Below are 23,940 nucleotides of genomic sequence, written 5' to 3' on the forward strand. Positions count from 1 at the left end.
GGATACAACCTATTATCTTCAAATGGGGCCATTCCCAGCCTTATTTACCAGGTAAAGTTTTTCCTGTTTTCCTAGGCTTTGGGTGGTAGGTGGACAGAATGAGTTTTTCCCCTCTCACTCTTTGTACTGTTTTTAATATTTGCTGTGATGCTGAAGCTGTTTTAATTTATACAGATTGTTAGGGGATTGATTTTATTGTGTTGCAAGTTGCCTCAAGAATTATGCACCAGCCAGCATATAAATGGTTTAAAACAAACAAATAAAACCAGAAAAAAAAAATAAAAGCCAGAGATTAACTCAGGCTGAAATTCCACAAGGACCATTCTAAGGGAGATGAATGTTTTAGCTCAATGTGTACACAAGACACACCCCTCACACTCTACCATAAATGGACAATGGGAAAACCTTGAGTCTCTGCAGGAGACCTTACAGCTGATCCCTGCCTCTGGTCTGAGAAAGCAACCATGTCATGTCAGGAGTGAGATATAAGGTAGGTCAGCCTATCTTCAACTTCATGCCATACTTAACCAAGACTTTTATCTAGCCTCTTTACTCAGAGAATAAATTTTAAAGGTGCATATATCCTTATCACTGCTGGATATGTATACTCAGGTAGGTATTAAACCTAGCCCATCTTTAAAATTGACTTAGAATAGTCTTTGGATCCATGAACAAAATTAAAATAAAAAAGCATAGTATTTTTTAAAAAGGATACTAATATGAAATATTAAAATGAACCGAGTTGTATCAATTTTTTTAACCAATCTGAATTTTCTGGGTGAAAAAACATTATTACATAGCTGTTGCTCTGCTAGTTTAATTTGTCTGCTTTGCAGGGCTGTCTCTCCCTCTCTCTCTGTCTCTCTCTGGAATGGCCATGAAAAGTCATGTCAGTCTGACCCCCCCCCCCCAGAAGAAACAAGGCAACTTGCTAAAGAGCAGCAGTTCTGTTCTTGAAAAGCTACAGAAAGGCAATAGGATACTGGAGCTAATTGTCAATGGACATTTGTAAGCCAACAGATGAGACTGAAAGGCTGAGCTATAAGAACTTTGATTTTCCTTTTAGAATCATTAAAAAGAAACTCTGCATATTCCCACTTTTGCGTGCAGGAAAAATACCTGGAAGCGCAGTACCGAGAAAAGAAATGGGGGAAAAAACCTTAAGGCTGATTTCCGCTCCTCACCTATATAAAATGATCAGACGTTTTCAGATTCAACAGCAAATCAAGAGGCAAGTGGCTACACATCAGAGCATAAGGTAAGACACTATGAGTGATATATATCTATGAATTTGGCTTACCTTTCTGTAATTATCTGCACACCTTGTTGCCTACTAAATATGTGATTATATACACACACATTTGTATCTAGTTAATCTTATTTGGAAGATATCAGTTGTTCACCAGCAGCAAACATTTCAATTATACGACAGCATGCAAAGATTAAAGTAGCAGCTATCAGCTTCCTATGGTTTTCAGAGGAGGGAAGAAAGGTCTGATCCTCTAGAATTAGTACTGGATTCCTGCACAAAGGCATACCACTGGGTAAGGAATGTACCTAATTTCATACATGATGGACAAGTAGTTCTACTCTATATCAGTCTTGGGGTCATCAGTCTTTAACCAAATGCTCAGGATGCTGCCCCTGAGGGTCCTCTGTTTCTCAGGACAATGAATTAAGGTACTCAAGTGGGAAGGGAAGTTAGTAAAGATCCTTTTCATCAATTCCACTTTGTTCATGTTTTACAAGATCCAAGCCTATTACTGTGTTGGTAATTTTAGTGAGCTTTCTGCAATTAATTCAGGCAGTATTTCTTGAGCATTTAGTCAGTTTGTAACCCAGAAGGTTATGTGCATAGCTAAGTTCGGTTATCCTCCTAAATGTGCATCACTTTGCACATTAATAATGATTGCTTTTTCAATGGTTCTAAAACTGCCCAACAATGTTTTTTCTTATCTTTTTTTTCATCTCAGTCACAATGTATGAGAATGAGAATATGCAGAGAATGAGAAATGCTAAATTTGCTGATGAACACATGCATTTGCATATAGGAGAATGGGCAGCTGTGATTGTGGAGCATAATCCTGCCTTAAGATATAAAGGGAAAATCCCAGAGGAACTGGCATGGCCAAAATGATGTTGTAAAGTGCTGAAAATATCTGACAAAATAAGAACTTGCTTGTGAGATCACACCAATGTCCATCTATAGCAGCACTGTGTGTCCCATAATGGCCACTAGGGGCGCATGCAAAAATAGTTGCATTTGAATTAGGCTGTAGTGTCATTTTTAATGTTTGTTTTGCATTTTTAAATATCCGATTTAAAGCTAGTGAATTAATACGTTGAGCTGGGGGTTGGACTAGATGGCCTGTATGGCCTCTTCCAACTCTATGATTCTATGATTCTAACAAACTTAATCAGTTAGCCATTTTTGCAGAAATGTATTCAAAACACAGTGAATTAAAATCTGATTTGATTTTTATATCATTAACTTGGTAAGATAACCAATCTGAATAGCATTTCCTCTGAATTTCAGATCCTATGTAGGCCAGATTTGGCTATTTGTGTATTTACATTTGTGTTCTCATGGCAGCAAGGGATAGAATAGTGGCAGAAAGGAGAGAGAGAGAGAGAATCTGGAGATATGTGCTTGACAGGAACATGCATGTTATAGAATGCTTACCCAAGGTCACATCACACATAATCATTCCTGATTCTGTGCACCATGTTGGCTCACAGACTTGAGTAAGAGTTACACTGAATACAAGCAGGGGTACTCCTTGCTGGAGCCACTATAGCTTTTGAATTTTTGCTTGGTGACAGAAGCAGGAAAATACCTCATTTATTCCTCCCAGAAGAAAGAATAGTAGAAGTGTCAAAGATAGAGGCAGAAATTTTGGCCATGGCTCATTCACCTTCTTAAGCCCACTGCCTGACATCTATTACAAAAGAGGCAAAAAAAGAGGTAGTCTTTCCGGATCAAGTTTAAGGTATTGGTTTTAAACTTTGAGACTTTACGCGGCCTGAGTCTTATCTATCTGCAGGACCACTTATCTGTTTATGCCCCCTGCAGGGCTCTTGCTCCATGGGTATAGAATCATAGAATCATAGAGTTGGAAGGGGCCATACAGGCCATCTAGTCCAACCCCCTGCTCAACGCAGGATCAGCCCAAAGCATCCTAAATCATCCAAGAAAAGTGTGTATCCAACCTTTGCTTGAAGACTGAGGGGGAGCTCACCACCTCCTTAGGCAGCCTATTCCATGAATGAATTTACTGGTTTTCCCAGGCCTCTGGGATATATGCCTGGCCTCGACCTGGGCCCCCAGAAGAGCTAAGGGCCCTGTCAGAGTTGTCAACTTTCCACAGGACCTGCAAGATGGAGCTCTTCCACCAGGTGTACGGTTGAGGCCAGGGCAGTACCTGGTGTTACCATCTGAGGATCTCTAAATTGAGGTCAACTAGGTTCCTCGCTCCCAGTGAGAGAGAGTTATTGACCCATATGCTGAACGGGGGAGAGGTTTGGTATTTTATTGTTTGCCAACTTGTTATACTATATTATATTTTTGTATTAAGGGGTATTTTAAGGGGATTTTACAGTATTTTTACTGATTTTGTAAACTGCCGTGAGACATCTGAGAGCGGTGGTATATAAATATAAAATAAATAAATAAAGCGCCTCAGATCTGTCTTAGCTTAGTTAATTAATTATTATTTGAACGAACCAAAGCATATTAATGCTTTTCCATCTACAGTGCAGGTTCTTTAATGTCTATTCAGTGGTTCTGTCAGCATAAAAAGTGGTGAAGACTTACCTCCAGCCACCATTGATGTGGTGGAGGAGCGGGCGGTGGGAAGATGCACAGGGGGGTGGCACCATGGTGGCAAGTTCGGTGGGCACTGCGTACACTCATTGCACCCACTTTGATGCATGGGTGTTGGCTTGGGGCACCTCAAAAGGTGCCACATCGAGGGGCTCTGCCTCTTGCGCCAAACTTGCTGCCAGAGCAGCTTCCCTTCCACCCACTCTGTTAAGCTTATGCTGCTAAGCTTATGTCTGTATGGCCACAATATCTTTATATTGCATTTCATCATAGCTGGCGGTTTTGGCATGGGATGGAGCCTGTTTGGGGGAGTTCAATCTGCACATTGGACTCTCCAAGTTGGGGACCTCCCTATGAGATTGCAACATAATGATGGGGGGAAGCACTCACCATCAGGGTTTTGCATTCAGGCAGCATCTTATTTAAACTGGGTTGCTAACCATGCAAAGCAGCTATGTAGCGCACAGAGAAGCTTTTCATGGGCAATAGCCCAATTTAAACAGGTTACTGAGCAAGTACATCAATGGAAAGGGGGAACAAAGCCTGTGCCTCTCTGTCTCTTGGTCTCTGCAACTCTGCCTGCCTGTCACATAGACCGATTATGCATGGACAGAGAAGGGCAGGCCAGTGCCTGCATGACAGCAGGGCTAATCCCTGCTTATGCATGATGCCATTGCCATCTGGGCCCCCTCCCAGCCCTGGCTCCAAGTAGGGCCTCTGATGGCCCACAGCAAGGGAATGTGGATTCTTCCATGTTACCTTGTTTGCAATGGTCGCAATCCGAGGCCCGGTCTGGCCAGGGCCGTGCATACAGAAAGAGCCAGGTCTTTGAGGCCTGCCTCCTCCCCCCACCTAGGGATACCCCGTTCAAATTCGTGGTGTGTGGCATTGAATGGAGCATTTGTACCCCCCCTCCCAAAGGTGGCAGAGCAGCAAACTGCTGTGAGGCACGGCGGAACCCACCCGCCCTGGAGTCGTGTGTGCCCACACACAGCTGTGGTTTAGATTGTGTGTGCCAGGGTGTCTCCACCTGTTCTTACACAAGAAGAGGTGGGGCATGCTGCCCCACTGCTAGGAATCGGTGGCATCCCGGTGTGGCCGCCTCTGTGCATAATCCATCATATACAATCAAACTGTTTGTCTCTGTCTGCTAAATATCTTGTTGACTAGCTACCCATTGTACAGAAGGCAGAAATTGTAACCTCAACTCTCTTCCTTCACAATCTGCTCTTCTGCCAGCAGGTGCAAGCAAAGTCACTGCCTAAAAGAAACTACTCAGATTTTACACAAATGCAGGCCCATGTTTACATATAATCCCAAAGTCCTCCCAAAGAGATTGAGAGGTACAAAGATCAGCAGAAAGTAGAATGCTAAGTACAGTAATGTCAATTGGGAAATCCATGATTGGCAAAACTGTTAACTGTTCTGACTGGATAATGTCTGTATCAGGAAAAAATATGCTGAGTCACCCCCTTTCCTTCCCGCCCTTCTTGCTGCTTAGAAATATAAACCAGAATGTTCCATAATAAAGTAAAGTTTTTGACTGTTCCAGAATGTTGGAAATAACTAAGTTTGGATTTGGGTCATATCCTTATTAGAAACTCCCTAAGGGCACATTCTTCATGACCAGCTATATGACGTATATCATGTTCTCCTAGGTGGAGTATGATACAATAGTCAAGAAAGATACATTAAGCAAGATAATTCAGGAACATTTTTTTTTGTTAACAGGAAAATATCTTAGCCAAAGAGAAGTCTTTCTCCAGTGCCATGAAAGTTTTCTACAGCCAGTCTGTCTTTCTTCTATTCACAACATGGGCCTTGTACTTGGTGCCAGTCATTGGGAACAGATTTTTCTATTTTGGACCTTGTGCTTTTTCAGTGAACATTAATGAAATTCGAGATGGCTTTGCTACAATTAAAGCCTTCATTGTAAGTATTGTTCTGTTCCTTCCTTCCATGAAGACCTAATCACGTAGAGATTCATTAGGATGAAATGTCTGGGTGAAGATGGTTTGCTTATATGATTCCTTGGACTGAGCACTTCCAGGATGAGAAAGACCAAACATTGTGACAATTGTGGCAGAGAAAACCAAAACAGGTGGCCCTCATGGACATTATCTGCCATCACATGATCTGCTATCCATAAAAATAGAAAGTCAAAACTGAATGAATGTGTTTGCCACCAGTGCTGAAGTGCACAGGAACCCAGAGGCCTCTTGAAGCCCTCATGAAAAAAGAATGCAAACTAGGATATGTATCTTGGGCTCATGACAAAGGCAGCCACTAGTTACCCTATTTTGCCACTAAGTTAAGACAAGAAGCAACACTGGCAGTCCCATCAAGAGCCACAAATGGGTCATTGTCAGTTGCTGGAGGGAGATATTCATGAGGCCACAATATGATTTCTGTTTTCATAACATATATTAGTAAAACAGCATAGCTTTTGGATTGCCACTGATAAGTTTCATTTGAAGGAAAATAGATCAAGGCTGCAGAAAAAGATTTAAGATTGCAATCCTTACTTAGCATATGCTTGGGAGTAAGCCCTCCTGAAGTTCAAGGAACATGGGCTGCAAGAAACATTTCCTAACTGTCAAACAGGGAAAAAAATTCTTTAAAGAAGGTGGAAAGTGTTTTTTTTTTAAGGAGATTGCCTCAGACAGTATTAATCACACAGAACACATCTGGTAGGAAGAAGCTGTTACATCAGATGATCTTCAAAGCCTTCTTAACTCTCACAGTGAATCCAGTTGACTGTTTCCTGCTTTTTTGATTTGGTTATTTGATACATAAAGTTTTGTTTAAAAAAAAACACCAAAATTAAAAATGATTTAGACTGGTAATATCTGGATCAAACAAGAGGCTTTAAGATCTGGACCTGAAACTACCATTGCGGTATAGTGGGTAAGTGTGGTGGCCTCTAATCTGGAGAACCAGGTTTGATTCCCCGCTTCTCCACATGCAGCCCACTATGCTTCTATGAGCAAGTCATAGTTCTCCTTGAGCAGTTCTCACAGAGCAGTTCTGTTAGAACTCTCTCAGCCCCACCTACCTGACAAGGGACTATTGTGGGGAGAAGAAGGGACAGGTATTTGTAAGCTGCTTTGGGACTCTGTTGGGTAATAAAAGCAGGGCATAAAAAACAACTCCTCTACCTTATTATTATTATTAATAATCATAATTGAAATTCTATATTGCCCTTCCAAAACCAGCCCACAGTAGTCCCCCTCCCCACGTTTAGCAGATGAAGAGCATTGGAAAAATGGAAAAGCTTGAAAACTATTTTGTGCTTTTTGGGCTGGCCATAAAATGGCTTTTCTTACTTGATTTTCTTTGGACTAAAGTGTCTGCCTGCAGCCCTGGTCTATGAAACATGAGCTACTTTCAGAATGATTTTTGACCTTTAAAATCTATTTTGATAACATTTTTGAACGGATCCAGCCCAGTGATATCTTAGCACTATGGAAGTCAACCTTGGCAACAGGGAAAATATAACTATGACTGCCTTTATTAGAGTTTTTTCAAGTTGAAACCTATTATTATGCTAAACTAGTCAGCCCCTCCTACCGTTTATATTAGACTTTTTGCTGTTTAATGATCAGTGCAGTGAAAAGTGTCAAGTCAGACTGGATTTTCTCTCTTCTGTTTAGCAAGCCAGAGATCCCATCAGGACAACAAGCATTCTCTCCAATCCACCGTCTTTGCATGATTTTCAAGTAAGTATTACTAAGTAGGATCTTTCGCTACGTATTTCATTTGTTTTTTCACTTGGTCTGTTTTACATGTCTGTGTGGTGTAGCAGATGGTGGGTAACCATTCTTGGATTGATGTACGTGAGTGAGGTGTAGATTCCAATCCCAGCTCAGGTATGATAGATAACCTTGCTGTCCAGCTGACCTTTGATCAGCCACTGGCTCTCTCAGCCTACCCTACGCAACAGTGTTCTCTTGAGGATGAAATCAAACTATTTTCATGTGCTGTCACAGGCTCCTTAGGAAAAAGTGGGATCTCAACGGAAGTAAAATTAATTTCCTTTGTGAATTCAACCATAGCACATGATTCCATTATTATTGGGAGAAATGCTCCAATTTTATCAGACATAGCCTATTTTCAGATACTTGCCTTCATTAGATCCTTACTCACATTTTGTCCCTCTATCTTTTGCTTTTGAATGCTTTTAAAAAATATTATTAGTGCAAATTGCTAGTGTCGTCTTTTTTTTTAAAGAATCCAGCTCCGTTCTTGGGTTCTTTAAGCAGCAGTATTACCTGGAGAGGAAACGTATGGATATTCAGCACCTAATGAGCACAAGTTATACAAAAACTATGCAAATAAATGATTATCAGGAGAGGCCCCTGATCTCTCAGAAGCTATATTTAAAAACGGAATTCCTTTCTAGAACTGTAGGCTCCTGCACATTGCAGAGACAGTATGTTTGCCTTATTAAGTTGCAATCCTAAGAGCACTTACTGGAAAGGAAGCCACAGAGAACTCAATGGGACTTATTTCTGGGTTAGGCATGCCAATTCCAGCTTGGAAAAGTCCTGGAAATTTGGGGTGATGCCTGGGATGGGTGGAGTTTGGGAAGGGGAGGGAACTCAGTGGGGATGTGATGTCACACAGCCTCTCCCTCCTGAAATTATTATTATTATTATTATTATTATTATTATTGAATTTATTGCCCGCTGCTCCCCAGAGGCTCGCAGTGGGTTATAACCTCTGTTAAAAACCCAGTAGAAACCACTTAACAAAGATGTCCTTTGCTCTAGGGGACATCATTTCTGCAGTCTGGGGAGCTGATCTATGTAGTTTGGAAGATACTTGTAACTTTGAGAGGACTCCAGTCTGCACCAGGAGGGTGGCCCATCTAGTGAATAGCATTTAGAATAATGTTTCATGGCAAAGATCCTTATGACCCTAGAAGGTAGTAAATCATTTTACTTACTTCTTGTATCCTACCACTCTGCTCAGCTGAAGACACTGCACTGTAGTTGCCAGCACATGAGATTTCTCCAGGCATGGAAAGTGTCTTGCAATGATAGAATGAACTAACCTTAGCTGGGAGTGGTAAGATATTACATTATGTCCATATTTCCCAATGCCACACAAACACTCAGAATGACTAAGATAAAACGTACAGCTGTGCTCACAAGGAAATAACCACAAAGGTATTGTATAAATAATGTAATGGAAATGTGCTACTGCAGGCACTGACTTTGGAAAGGACACTATGATGCATATCTGAGCTGCTTGTTAGTATCAGACTTTGAGATACTTTTCATAAGCACTGATGACTCCAACTGTGGCAGCTATTTACATTCCAAGGAGGCAAAACAAATTCCCTCGTTGGAATCTAAATGGACCCTACAATTGGAATATCCAGTGGTTATGATACATATTGGACTATCTAATAGCAGCAAGCCACTCCTATAATCTTTTCCCAAAGACAATGCCTCCAGCAGCACCATGCAATAATAACCAAATATAATTGGTTCCAGTGATGATGACAAACATTATATCTGCTTCCAGCCTCTAATCAGACATTTATACAAAATTATCCAGTTGCTTGGGAAGTACTGCAGTGAGGTTTCTTAAAATGAAACCATCGTTTTATCATGCCCTAGCCTCCAGTTTCTGATAAGGTGCCTTACAGAGAGACCGATACACATTTTTATAAGTGCTCAACATAATTAGATGGTTTATGTTGCAGCAAAGAGGGCAAAGGGTGGAACACAACCTGTCAGATCCCTAGAGCCCTTCTTCTGTGTCTTCCCTGTTGCATCCAGTTTCAAAATGGAAGGTGTCAGGGCAGATGCCGTCTTAGCCTTGCACCCCCTGAGTTGCAGAGCAGGAGTAAGAAGGGTATAGACAGAGAATGGAGGTTCAACAGCTCTTCACCAAAGGAGGAGGCCTTGAAGCAGGGGTGCAACCAGCTTTTCTAGCTAGGTGGGGCTACTACATTACCAGATGAGACTTCAAAGAAATGAAAGGAAAATCCATGATTTTTCTTACACCTAACTTCTATACTTGTTGCCAAGAAGTGTCTATTTGTCTAACAGTGTCTATTTGCCAAAGTGTCTATTTGCCAAAGAAGTGTCTATCAAGCCTAAATTAAACATCTTCCTATCTATATATCACATTTTTATCCCACCCTTCCCCTGAGGCACCTCCATGGTTCTTCCCTCTTTATTTTATCGTCACAACAATCCTGTGAGATAGTGTAACCTGAAAGATATGGGCAGCCCTATCAAGGCAGAGCAGGGATCTGAACAGAGACTGGTGGAGGAGACGTTTCAATGGCCAAGGAGCGAGCCATGCTGAATGAGCCCTGTGGAACAGAAAGCCATCAGCACAGGGCCTGCAGGTTTCAGACCTGGCTGCAGATCCTAAGAAGGGCAGACACTCAGCCAAATGTAATCAGTTCCTGTCCTGTCCCAAACTGACCCAAGCAGCTGTGGCATCACTGGCTGAGCTGTTGGGGCTGGGCTCTGCTTCCTCCAGTCCTCCAGGAGCCTTTTGTGTCAGAGGTCCCTCCCCCTCCTCCTGGAAATATACCCAGTAAATGAAATGGCCAGTCCCCCCATGTTCGAACTCAGGTCTCCCAAATCTAGTTTGGCACTCTAATCACTACACCACACTGGCTCTTTTACCTGAGAACTGCAGAGTGATGTCTTTTAATTCTGCCATAAAAAAGGGGCCGAAGGTCAAATTTATGGAGCAAAAGCCCTTTGCTTACTTATGTTGGATAATAAACATAGATTTGTAGATGAGTTTGCCTAGGGTCAGGGAGAGACTAGGAGGAAAAATTGCCTGGCCCAACCCTCTGAAGGAAGGAAGGACAATGAATCTGCTCAGATAGCCCTGCACTGCATGTGACTTGGCCAGGCATCTCCTTTGCCACATGGAGCTCATCTGGGTGCCAGGTCTTTGCATATTATGGGGCTCAGGCTGGCTGCCTGCTGCCTTCCTCACCCTGCACAGGGCTGGGGCTGCTGTTCACCCGGCATGGGGCTTAGGGCATTGTGCTTGTGTCAGCAGCTGCTGCCTACCTTGGTGTAGTGGTTAAGAGTGGTGGCCTCTATTCCAGAGAGCTGGGTTTGATCCTCGCTCCTCCATATGCAGCCATCTGGGTGACCCTTTGCTAGTCACAGTCCTGTTACAGTTGTTTTCACAGAGTAATCTCTGGTTGAACCCCAGTGTTGTGCATATTCATACACAATGTCGGGGTTGTCTGTGTGTGCCAGGAATTCTGTCCCCCATGTATCCTTGGGAAGCAGTGGGGCATGCTATCCCACTGTTAGGCATTGGCAGCAGCCCAACGCAGCTGCTGCCATGCATTATTGGCCTGAATGTCTATTGTGGGGAGAGGAAGAAAAGACAATTGTAAGCTGCTTTGAGACACCTTTGGGTAGTGAAGAGTGGGATATAAAAACCAACATGTCTTCCTTGCACAGAGAGGACTATCCCTCACCTCCCTGGCCACTGGCTACTGGGACCTGTCCTGGTAGCTTTAATGGCCAATCTACCCCTGCCTAGGCTCTGTGAAAGTAGATGGTAATGGAGAGTTAAGGATAGTGACTTGTATCCATGCCAGAATGGAGCTTGCGGAGTAGGACTTTCACACCTTCTCTTCTGCAGTCCACTGAACCTCCTGGAATTTTATTCCACAGGATGGGTCAGTGGATGAGCAGCACAGAGGAAGGGGGGTCTCAGTGATCTGGCACCACTTCCACTGTCCATCCACTGGTGCAATCCTGGGGGCGGGGGGGGGAATGTCTGTAGACTTCTGTTTGAGGGACTGCACCAATAAATGTTCCACATCAAATATTTTAGTGGGGGGGGGGAATGAGCACTATGATATAGTGTAGTCATTACAAAAGATATTCTACAAATAAGGTTAAACAATAATCCATTTTGTTTAAAACCAAATACTCCATTCTGTGAACAGAGATCACAGAAAAATGTGCATTTATTTTTATGGATGACAATGCCATCATCTTCCATTGAACTCACCCCCCTCCCATTCCACCTCAGCAAAAAAGCCTCAATGCCTGCTCTGGATTGGATCCATATATTTCTAGAAAGACTTAAGGATAGCTGTAGGCACCCAGGCTAGAATGTGATAGGGTTGCCTTCCTAAAGGTAGTGCCTGGAGACCTCCTAGAATTACAAGTGATCACTAGACTAAAGAGAATACTTCCCCGGAGAGAACTACTTCCAAGGACAGGACCTATGGTATTATACCTGTTTAATAACTACACTAATAACATTAACAATAGCAGCAGTTGCAACAACAGCAACATTTTATTTATAACCAACCCTTCCTTGAAGACTCAGAGTGGGTAACAACATACAAATAATAATTCAGAATTAGATTAAAATAGGTCACTCAAAGCCACCTCTTCTCTTTAGGGTGAGGGGGGTGATGTAACCATGGAGGGAATGATAAGGGGGTTGATGGTTTAGCTAATGTTCTGAGAAGACAGATATTTTGGCCAGGAAGCCCATATTTCCAGTATTATCTCTGACCTCAACTGTTGGTCTAGTGGAACAGCTCTGACTTGCAGACCCTGAAGAACTGCCCTAGGTCCCACAGGGCCCTGATCCCACCAAAGAGAGCATCCCACCAGGCCAGTTTAACATCATTGGGGCCAGGGACCTTGAACAAATTTTGCTCATTAGGCTTTAATGTCCCTTCCCCACCTTCCCCAGGTTTCTCCACTCAAATCTCCAGGAATTTCCCAACATGGACTTGGCAGTCCTAGCAAGTATATGTACAAACGGTTTTCTTTCACAGCTACAGCTTCTCTGGCATGCAGGGGAAGGGTGAGCCAGCTTGGTATAGTGGTTAGGAGCATCAACCTCTAGTCTGGCAACCCAGGCTTGATTCCCCACTCCCCCACATGCAGTCACAGCACTGATAAAGCTGTTCTGACCGAGGAGTAATATCAGGGATTTCTCAGCCTCACCCACCTCACAGGGTGTCTGTTTTGGGGAGAGGAAAGGGAAGGCAATTCTAAGCCACTTTGACACTCCTTCGGGTAGAGAAAAGCGGCATATAAGAACCAACTCTTCTTCTTCTGCTTCACACAAGTGGGAAGAAAAGCTGGGGACACTCCCCTTTACAGAGACTGACCCCCTCCAAGCTGAGTCTAGTTAAAAGATTAGGCAAAATTGTGCCAGCACCTGTTCATTGCCATTAGGGTTGGACACTTCAGCACCCAAAACAGCCGGTCGCTCCTGACGCAGCCAGGGGAGGTGCGGTCATCAGCAGCTCTGGCTGGCTGCGTTGGGAGTAACCGGCCGCTTGGGGCACCGAGGTGCCCAACCCTAATTGCCATCATTTTACATGAGTTTTTAAATGCTGTGATGCCCTGATCCACTTGTGGGCTTGTGGTGCAGAACTCTTCCCAAGTGTTTCCAAGGGTCAAAGCACCAGTACATGCTGCAAAATCGTCATGAATTTGCTTGTGAAAGGCAGCACAGTGAAAGCTGCTGCCACCTATCCCCTCTTGATTCCAATCATCTTTGAACACTCCCCTATGGAACATTTGAGAACAGCTGTGTCTTTTTTTCTGGGCTAGCTTGGGCCTCCTTCCAAGCACTCCCACCTATCAGTACAAGGAAAGGAAGTCCAAAAGCTTCTGTGATATCACAGAAAATGATGGGGAATCTTCTCATTATGCTATGAACAGAGGGAGAAAAGCCTGAGAGTTGAATGGTGCTGAGAGAGAAGCCTAAACAATTTTGGTCAATGGAGAAGAGAGGTTGGCGTCTGTATCAGACAAGAAGTGAGACCACATGATTTGTCTGATCTATTGCAGCTCCTTTTGTGTGCTTGTGAGGTACTGATATTCTCAGGCCTTCCACCAAGCTGAATTGTAGCCCATTCAGTGATGAATTAAAAGTCCTCACCCTTCCCCAGCATATAGTGCTAGGAGGCTGCAAGGAGATGCCACAAATTAAAAGGCCTGTTTTCAGGAAACTTCCTAGGTGGGAGAGTATTCCTGTGGCCCCTATCCTGTCAGCAGCCCTGTCTTGAAGAAAGGGGATATACCCAGATATTGTGTCCTTTCCCTTCTTATCCCCATCTTCCAATCATCCCAAGGGGATCTCAGTTGGCTGGTGAGTTAATGTAAAGGAAGCCATTTCCTGATTTTTATATGGCCCATGACCCTACAAAACCTACAGCTATCAGTGTCTGAAGCTTGGTTCTACAGTGCTTTACTAACACAGAATCTTCTTCCTGGAGTCTTTAGACAGATGTTGCCTCATCCATCTCATCTTCAAGTTCTACATGGACAAAGTGTTCAGGCAATGTGAGACCGAAAACCTTCTTGTTAATCGGAAAATTAGTGGCATAGCCAACTCCTTCCTCAGCACAGAGAAGCAACTCAGGCAATGTGTAAGTCATATGAGTGTTATCTTTTTATTTTTTTGCATGAAATAAATACATTTTTCTTAGTATCTGTTAATATGAGATGGAAATTAAACTGCTGATCCATAGTTACATTTGTGTATGATGACATTCCCCTTATTAAACAGCAGAACGTTCCAAGGCAGCTTTACAGAAATCAGTTTCCTTTGGCGACGATAGCAATAGAGAATGGGCAGCAATGTCATAAGAACACACGGGTGATGGCTCAGTGGCACAACTCTGGCACAGTGCTGGTGCAGTTAGGCTTGCCATCTCTCGGCTAGCAATCCGTGTGAGGCTATGGGGTTGGGACTTACCCTAAGGGCATCCTGTGATGCTGTGACATCTGTCTGTGAAACCAGAACTGATGTCGCTGCATCTCAGGATACTCTCAGATTAATCTAAAGCTCTGTGGTGAAAACTATAGGGATTTGGGTGGATCCTATAGCATCCTGTCACACAGCAATATTCCTTCCAGTCACTCAGCCAGAAGTAAAATCACAGCATGGCAGGAAACTGTCATCATTCCGCATTTCCCCAGCCACCCATGAAGTGCTGGCTGAGGACAAGAGAGTGCTGATGCAGGATTCCCCACCAGCAGAAGGCACGTGACAACCCTGTGTGTAGTGCCAGAGTTGCTAGTCAGCGTCCTTAGACCTTTTGAGATGGTCTTAGGATGATTGTGAATGTTGTTTTACAATCGATATCTGTAACATACATGTACTAAGTGCAAAACTGTCTCTAAAATGTTTAAATTATAGGAGGATATTTTTCAGTTGAACATTAGGAGACACCATGCTAACTGTGAGAGCACTTTGACAGTGGAGTCAGTTACTTGTGACCTCAAGCAGATATTAAGTTAAAGGTTTGACTTGATGGTCTATAATGCTCTTTCCAATCATGTGATTCTACTAATCAAATAGAGGCATTGAACAGTGAATAAGATAGTTGTCCCAAAGCAGTAGCATCCCTGTGTGTCACTAATAGTCAATGAAATAAAAATTGTGTATATATGGTTACACAGCTTCAGCTGACAGAATGAAGCTGGAACAACAACTAATGGGATCAAATAAGTTTTATTATATTTTCTTACTAGGAAGACCATAATATGTGCAACTGTGGAGCATATGCGATGAACAAATTTGAGCAGATTCTCTTCAACTATGAGCAGGTAAAATTATCACTGGATGTTTGGCACCTAGTCCTCAAGGGACTTTATTTGATCAACATTTAAAATGTTAAACAGAGTATAAGTCAACAGATGAATGTGAAACTGTTTTCCATATTCAAAGTGGTATAGAAGTTATTGGCAAAGATGGTAATAACAAAAATGCACATAAACTGAAAGGGCTGGCTCCTAAACATCACATGAAATTTCTGCTGGTGCAAACAGACTTCCTGTGACCAAAGAGGTATGTTCTTCCAGCAGAAGGTTCATTATGTCAGAGGAAACCTCAGCCACTGATGGAAGGGCTCATTGGAACCAACCTGTAGTGATTTAGTTTGGACATGCCAATTGAATGTGAAGATACTATATGTTTCAGTTGGTTGTTTACTAAATTTGCATTTCAATTTTTAGATGGATGTCACATCTGCAGCAACAAAATCCCTTGGAGAACTGGATATTTTACTTGATTGGCTAGATGCCTATTAGAATCAATATGTACTCACAGTGAGCTCAGGTACAATGTTAAGATACTGTGTGCACCTCAGGATCAAAGTATACATGACAAGGGAGATCCTTCTTTCAAAAAATGCAGCTAGCACCATAAGGAAAAAAACAGACATATTCATTACCTCTACTTGCCTTCCCCCCATGGAACTTATTACAGCTTCAAATGGCAAGAGTTAAATCATGGAAAGGGAACAGGAGGAAGTGGCTAAACATCTGTCCAGCTAAAGAGCCCATTTTTAATCTTCAACACAGCAACATGGAGATAATTCAGCCTTCTGAAATAACCACACATCTCCCATGTCATATTGGGCTTGTGTTATAATGATGATGGATGCAACGTGTGTTACCTCAACATTTCAAGAAAACCAAGAAGAGATGGTTTGTTGTGATAAATACAATCCATTTGGACTTCTCCTGTGCAAACATCATTTACATGAATGGGAGCTAGACTAAGTAAAATTTAGATAATAATGATCACAAGTGAAGACCCATGTTAATGTTTCATATGTTTAATTGTATATATTACATGGGAGGGGGGCTCCAATAGGTATGCAGCACGCATATATGTCAATACACCAATTGCCCCACCCCATAGCTGCAAGCGCTGTGTGCACTGAGTCTCAGGTATGTGCACTTGCAAGTTACACTTTGTTCATTATTGAACATGCATGGCTTGAAAACTGAGGCTGCAGCAAGTCTCCCTGGGTCTGTCTGTATGGAATCAGCTCCAGCAAAAGCTAGTGCCTCAAAATGCCTTCTTTGTCAAGCGGGGAAGCGCTCCCCCCAGTGCAGACCCATTTTGCTGACCCAATAAGTAACAATGGGGATCCCTATGACAATTCTGCCGCATCTCCTAGGATGAGATTGCTGTGCACTTGGATGACTAGCAAGGCCAAATATTAATATAAGCTTTTTTCAGCTGTGTGTAATTGCTCAATTCCCTTTATTTCCAGTGAGTTTATGCAGGCAAAGTTCCCAGTAGATTATCACTGCATTCATGTGTTGTTGGATTCAGTGGAAGACAAATGCCATACTTACTGAAAAGGAAGATTACTGTGAATGTAAGACAATCTCTCTCCAAAGGTTATACACACACCAAAATATAAACTAAGTTATACATACTTAGTCTTCCTTTCAGGTAAATAGATCAAGATGGGCTGTCGTGTTTGTCTGCAGCAGTGGAAAAGAGTAAAGAGTCCAGTTGCACCTTAAAGATTAACAACACTTGTGGTAGGATATGAACTTTTGTGAGTCACTGCTCACTTCTAGTTCCAGGTAAATGGGGGTAACATAACATTGAAGAGCAAATAGTCTCTGATGTCTTTACCTTCCAATAGGCTCTTGTTAATAGAAGCCTAAATTGCTATGCATATGGAAGTAAATCTATGAGGAGGATGCTGTTTTTTTTCTGCTCATAGCATTATATTCGAGACTCTGAATGAATACTTCCCATGCAGTGTTTTTCATATGCGCGTCTCCATGGACATATGTCAAAAGCACTTCCATGGAGGTAAAGACGTATTGCGCCAAAAGAGGCACTTCTTATGTTCAGTGTAGCAAAGCAATGCATTCCTGATTACACTTGAAGTATTTTTAGAAGCTGGATTCAAAACACTGGATCCAGTCAGTGGATGTGTCCCGGGCACATGTATAGACTAGAACTTCTCTATGAAGTCTCTTACACATTGTTTTTGTTTGCATAACTTTTGTTTGCAGCGTCGCTTTCCTTATATCTAAACTGATTTTCAGTGTTTGCTATGCAGACAGCCATTAGAGCTGAGAACATGAAAGAACAAAATATGGATAAATGCAGCACCATGGATACCAGTTACTTTGATCAGCAGTGTCATTCTAAGCAGAGTTAGCCATTGAAATTGATAACCCTAGAAGGATGTAGCTCTGTTTAGAATGACCTCATTACTGTACCCAAATGGAAAAGGAGGGAATTGAGACGTTTCTGTAAGATTCTGACACAGATGGATGTATCGCAAGTAGGAAACATCACAATTCTGTCTACATTTGTAAAAAAATGAACAGCCCTACTAAGTTAAATTCAAGTTGATATCCATGTTGGTCTGAAGCAGCACAACAAAACAAAATCAGAGTCCAGTGGCACCTTTAAGACCAACAAAGATTTATTCTAGGCGTGAGCTTTCGAGTGCAAGCACTACTAAATGAAAGAGAGGCAAGAAGTAAGATAAGAAGTATATCACAGAACTGTTAGTTCCACTTTTCTGAGGTACTAACTTGCAAAGAAAAAAAACTTGGAAGTATTACTTGGAGCAGATCACATGATCGGTTAATGGCTAATGGAGATTACACAATGCACTCCAAAAACAGTTGATCTGGACATATCCTGAGATATAAGGAGAAACTGGTAAACTGACCACAGAGAACCAAATATAAGCTACTTATCTTTTCTAATGTTCCTAAATGTAGATATAAGCTACTTTATGTTCCTGATTAGGCTTGAAATGTTACTATTTAACATTTGATCTTTCCATCATTTCATAGTAAACAAGACTGATGACATAATAGACTTCTTAATTGTATGATATTTGGACCCAAGCCCATGGTGTGGATCCTATGAACAAATTTGGGGCATTCTAGTTTCTGCAGCACAATGAGCTTCCTCTTGCACTGTACTGTTGGGAGTGGGTCTGAAAAAGCCCTGGTGCAAACCCAAAATGCTAGCACAAGAGCCAGCAGGCTGTGCCATACAAATTATCTAGCATGCAGAGTTTGTTCATAGGACTCCAACCCCATATATTAACTTTTATTCATTTATAAAATGTGAGGTAGAAACAGAAATGCTTATTCTGCAATTACAGTGTTAGATTGGGAAGTATGTATGAAAACAGAATAGCTTTTTGCTAAGTGAGGTTCCCAGGGAGGTTATACAAATTTACTTGGAAGTAAGCCTCATTTAACTCAGCTCCTTTTAATTTTAGAGCAAGTATACATGGGACTGTGCTACCAATAAATGCTCACCAATGAGGGAGGAAGAAAACCTTTCTACCTTCCAAAAACAAATGAGATAAAAAATATATGACCCAAGTCCAGGATCCAGTGCTGTAATAATTTAAGTTGGGTACTTGTTCTTATGAACTGCAGTGTAAGACTATTGTGGAAGTTAATGGTGAGGTGCATATGCATAAGGTACCTAATACATGCAATCTTCATATCACATTTGGGTTCATCTCTTACCATATAAATCAGAGTAAAATACCATGATAAGATGTGCTGCTTACATCACAAATATGGTCATTTTCTACTATTTAGTTTCTTGGGTTTTCTAATTGAAAACTATTATATTGTCGTTACCTCACTGCCAACAGTGTCACCATGTAATTAAAACTCAGAATCCAATGTCCTTGATTTTAATTCAACTAAACTGTATAAAATGTTGGTTTTATCTTTGTATAATACTTTCTATATTGCTCAATGTATAATTCTGTGTGATAAACAACTTTAAAGATAAACACGTTATAGGTTCCTACATTGTATCAGTTTCAGTAAGGACATATTGTCCCAAACCCTCAGATATTTTTCAGAAATATATGAGACTGGATCTCTTTCATCCTGACACTTATATTTGTTTTTCTTTCCTTTAAAAAGTTCTGTGCCATAAATATTATATTGTTTGTTTAATCTTCCTGAAACATGTAATTGAATAAAACTGAACACTTTAGATCTGGTGGGCAGTATTTGAACTGCAATTTATATTATGTTTCTTATTGGTTCCTTGACTCCATCTTTATTTGCTTAAAAGGCACTTTAAGTCCTTATTGGTGCATTTTATAATATATGAAGGGTGCACAATGTATCTTCTCTGCATGCTAGCATAGTCTTAGCTCCTGTGAGAGACTGGGTGGGATTTACAAGCTAGTAGCTTTTTTTTCAAAATCTTAGAAATCCAACATTATTAAAGTGGGAGAAAATTATTAACATTTCAGTGGCTGAGACTCCCATACTGGAAAGTGTCCCAACAGAAGAACTGTTGCTTTCCAGGTCTTTTAAAATTTTCTTTACTGTTTTCCCCATTATTGAAGAGTTATGTTGCAATCAGAAATTGTTTCCTGTATTGACACTTCAGTTGTACTCTGAAAGACACAGGTTGCAACTTATATTCATATTTCTGTAACCAATTCTCCATTGCTGGAATAGAACACAGGAAAGTCTGAAGCAGATGATCTTACTCCCAAACATCTATCCTAATTGACTAAACCCAGCTATCACTTCCTTATGTGGTGGACTGCCCGACACTCCTTGAGCTGAGGTGGTGTCCATAACATTCACTCTACCCTTGAGCCAATTCTCAAATCTCCTAACATTCCAAAAGTTACTACACTTCTTTAAGTGGAAAAGTTCAAAATGGCTTCAGTTTCCTTAAATCAAGAACAAGAACCATTCTAACTCTTACTGATCATCCCTTACATCTGAATAAGAACAGACATACTTTTCAAACCCAAGTATTAGCTGCTGGTTTTGGATGAAACCAGAAATCCCTTCAGCCCACCAGAAGATATAAAATAGTTCAGCATGATAAAAAACAAGTCTTACTGTGAAAAATAACAGACAGATCTCCACAAATTGGCTGAGTGGACAACAATGTGGCAAATAAAGTTCAGTGTAAGTTAAGGGCAAGGTGATGCATATTGGAACAAAACAAAAAAAAATCCCAGCTTTAAGTGCATGCAAGTGAGGTTCGAGCTTGTTGAGACTGATCTGGAAAAAGACCTTGGAGTCAGACTGGATAAAGGTAAAGGTATCCCCTGTGCAAGCATTGGGTCATGTCTGACCCTTGGGGTGATGCCCTCCAGCGTTTTCATGGCAGACTCAATACGGGGTGGTTTGCCAGTGCCTTCCCCAGTCATTACCGTTTTACCCCCCAGCAAGCTGGGTCCTCATTTTACCGACCTCGGAAGGACGGAAGGCTGAGTCAACCTTGAGCTGGCTGCTGGGATTGAACTCCCAGCCTCATGGGCAGAGCTTTCAGACGGCTACCTTACCACTCTGCACCACAAGAGGCTCTCAGACTGGATAGCTTAATGTAAATGTTGATCCAGACCATTTCTGCATGGAGGCAGACAACATGTGCTGCCTCCTGCTTGTAAAACCGCAATGCGTGTTTGGCCGCTTCCTGATGGGAGACCCCTCCTGCATTATGCCACCATCTCGATGCAGCTTTTCGCCTTCTTGATGAGATGGTGGAGAAGCCAGAATCATGGACAACTCACAAGTTTCTTCCTGCTCCTCAGATTGTAAATCAACATGAGCCATCAATCCCCTCTCAGTGGTGGTTTTGGGGACTCAAACGTTCCTCCCCCGCTGAATCCTGAGATGATTGTTTTTTAAGGAAACTTCTGTGGTACTATGGGGACCTGCAACAACAACATAACGTTTTTCTTGATTTCTTTTTGGGATTCATAAATATTTCTTGCGTGTTCACAATACAAAATAAAAATACAGAACATGGATGCCATGCTGATGGAGGGCGGTCTGCTTCATGTCATGCACTCCTCACGCTTTCCCTGTTCATGACTTCCTACTAGAAAACAAAAATGTGAATGTATTTGGATAGGGTTGCTGGCGGCTGCCAATATATTATTATGCACTTCGAAGAGAACATGACAGTACATTTTATTTCCAGTGATACACGGGCGTGGTTCGCATTCCCATTGCAATGTGGACTGCGCCATTTTTTTAAAAATTGCGATCCTTGACTATGTAAGTTGAAATAATCAACAATTCTCAATTGCTTGTTAGCTGGCTTGTTAGCTGGCAAGTGTATTGTGTCCCCTTAACCTCCCTCTGGCGTTTTTTCTGGCCCATTTAGTTATCAAACTGCCACCGGCCCCAGCTGTTCAACTCCTCTAGGTATAATATATTGTTAAGTAAAAGCCAACAACAGCTTAATAAGCCTAGAAGGAGCTTAAAAGGGGAATAAAAGAAAGAAAAACTTGCGGAGCATTATCGTGTTGCTTTCTCCCTCCTTGCACAGCCGCAGACCTCCAAATTGCGATCCAGAAATGAAGAGCGGAGGGTGGACCAACTGCTACCATGACTGTTGCGCGTTTCTTCATTCAGACAGGCTTGCCTCAGTTTGTGCCTTGTTGTACACCATCTGTCTGTCTGTCTGTCTGTCTGTCTGTCTGTCTGTCTGTCTGTCTATCTATCCCACCCTTCCCTATGGCTCTGGGTGGTTAACATTAAATGTTGTGGAATACTTACATGGTGTATTATAATAATACAAGAAAGAATAATACCATGACAATAAAGGAAGAGCAGGTTCTACCACTTCCCTTCATCACGGGGCAAAAAGGATCAAAACTCGCACCAACTTCTGCACAGCCGTGGGTTGCTGCTGACATCACAAGGGAGTAGTATTAAAACCTGCAAACAATGAGAGGTCAGACAGAGGCAAATTCCTCAAGCAGAAATGGTGCCACATCAGTGAAAAAGGCAAGTTTCTTGCTGGGCATTAAGAAAGGGAACAAAAATAAAAAGCCAATATCACAATGCCCCTGTATATATCTACGGTTCAGCCTCATGTGGAACACTTTGTGCAGTTCTGATCACCATATCTTTAAAAGACCATTGCAAAACTAGAAATAATAGAGAAAAGGGCAACCAAGATGATTACAGGGTTGAAGGGCAGAACTTTTCTGTGAGAAAAGATTAAAGAGCCTAGGAATTTTGAAGAGATGACTAAAGGGGGATAAGATAGAGGTTTATCAAGATATGTATGGATTGGACAGAGAGAGATTTTTTTCCCTCTCCTGAAATACTAAAACTTTGGGGACATCCAAGGAAGTTGAACAACAGTAGATTCAGGAAAGACAAAAAGAAATACTTATGGTCCTTAATGGAGAGGCAGGCTTGGAGCTGGATGCCTGGCCTTGGGTGCCTTTTGCTTCAACTATTGACTAATCACTGTCAGCGTTCTACTGGGGGGGGGTGGAGTTTGGGATATGCTTTCCCTTCCTTATCCAAAACTGGTTTAATGGTAGCGGTAAGAGAGGTGAAGCAGAAAGGGAGGGGGGATTTCAATCCCTCACAAGTCTCACAAGTCCACAGTCTGTAGATACCAGTTAGAGAATACTGGTCTCAGATACAGCTGCCAAGGAACACCGAATCAGATCAATAAGTGTACTTGCCAGGAAGGACTAGTTATATGCATAGAAAACTGGGTGATTATAGATTAGATAAGATTAAGGCAGTAAGAGGCATCTCTTAAAACTGCTCCTGAAATGTCAACTGGTCCAGAATGCAGCTGCATGGGTTCTTCCTGGGACACAGTGGAGGACCTATATATGACCTGTGCTCTCCCAGCTGTACTGGCTCCAGATTCAAGGTTTCTGTCATAATCTTTAAAGCCCTAAACCAGTGGTTCTCAAACTAGGGTTTGGGACCCTTTTGGGGGTCGAACAACCTTTTTACAGGGGTTGCAGCAAGGTGAGTAGCTTAGCTGGGGGGGGGGTGCTGCCACTGTTGCTGCTCCTCCTGCTTACATAATTTTATGGTTGGGGGTTACCACAACATGAGGAACTGTATTAAAGGGTTGCGGCATTAGGAAGGTTGGGAACCACTGCCCTAAACGGTCTGGGACTATGGGACCACCACTCTCTATATGTCCCCCAGAGAACTTCAAGATCCAGTGAGAAAATTTGCCCAGGATCCCTGGTTTGAAAGTAGGGATGCCAGTCTCCTGCAGGACCTTACATGATTCTGCAGGGCTTGCAAGACAGAGCTGTTCTACCAGGACTGTGGCTGAGGCCTGAAAGAACATCTGAAATCTACCTGCTTTCTTGTCAAAATCTGCCAAATTAGACTCCTACTAACGGGTTCATATGCACCTCCCCCTCTTTTCCATATAACAGAGAAAACTGGGGAAATGTAGTTTTTAATTCTGTTTTAATATTTTAACACTAATTTATTTGAATTGAAACATATATTTTGTATTCTGTTTTACGTAATTTTACCTTTATTGTAATCCACCCTGAGTCTCTGGAGAGAAGG

At 42.0% G+C, this 23,940-nt stretch overlaps 1 protein-coding gene across 2 annotated transcripts; it reads left to right on the forward strand.

Annotated features, from left to right (window-relative positions):
* Positions 1 to 400: 400 nt before the first annotated feature.
* LOC143836054 (interleukin-20-like) lies at positions 401 to 19,609 on the forward strand. 2 transcript variants are annotated; one of them, XM_077334814.1, is made up of 7 exons: positions 401 to 490; positions 1,111 to 1,258; positions 5,555 to 5,755; positions 7,477 to 7,542; positions 14,079 to 14,231; positions 15,340 to 15,414; positions 15,823 to 19,609. In XM_077334814.1, exons 3-7 carry the CDS (start codon positions 5,594 to 5,596, stop codon positions 15,895 to 15,897), a joined length of 531 nt encoding a protein of 176 aa, XP_077190929.1. In that variant the 5' UTR covers positions 401 to 490; positions 1,111 to 1,258; positions 5,555 to 5,593; the 3' UTR covers positions 15,898 to 19,609. The 2 variants fall into 2 exon arrangements, with proteins under 2 accessions (XP_077190929.1, XP_077190930.1); XM_077334815.1 differs by lacking the exon at positions 401 to 490 and adding an exon at positions 535 to 612.
* Positions 19,610 to 23,940: the final 4,331 nt, after the last annotated feature.

The sequence above is a fragment of the Paroedura picta genome, chromosome 4, assembly GCF_049243985.1.
Source record: "Paroedura picta isolate Pp20150507F chromosome 4, Ppicta_v3.0, whole genome shotgun sequence".
NCBI classification, from domain to species: domain Eukaryota; kingdom Metazoa; phylum Chordata; class Lepidosauria; order Squamata; family Gekkonidae; genus Paroedura; species Paroedura picta.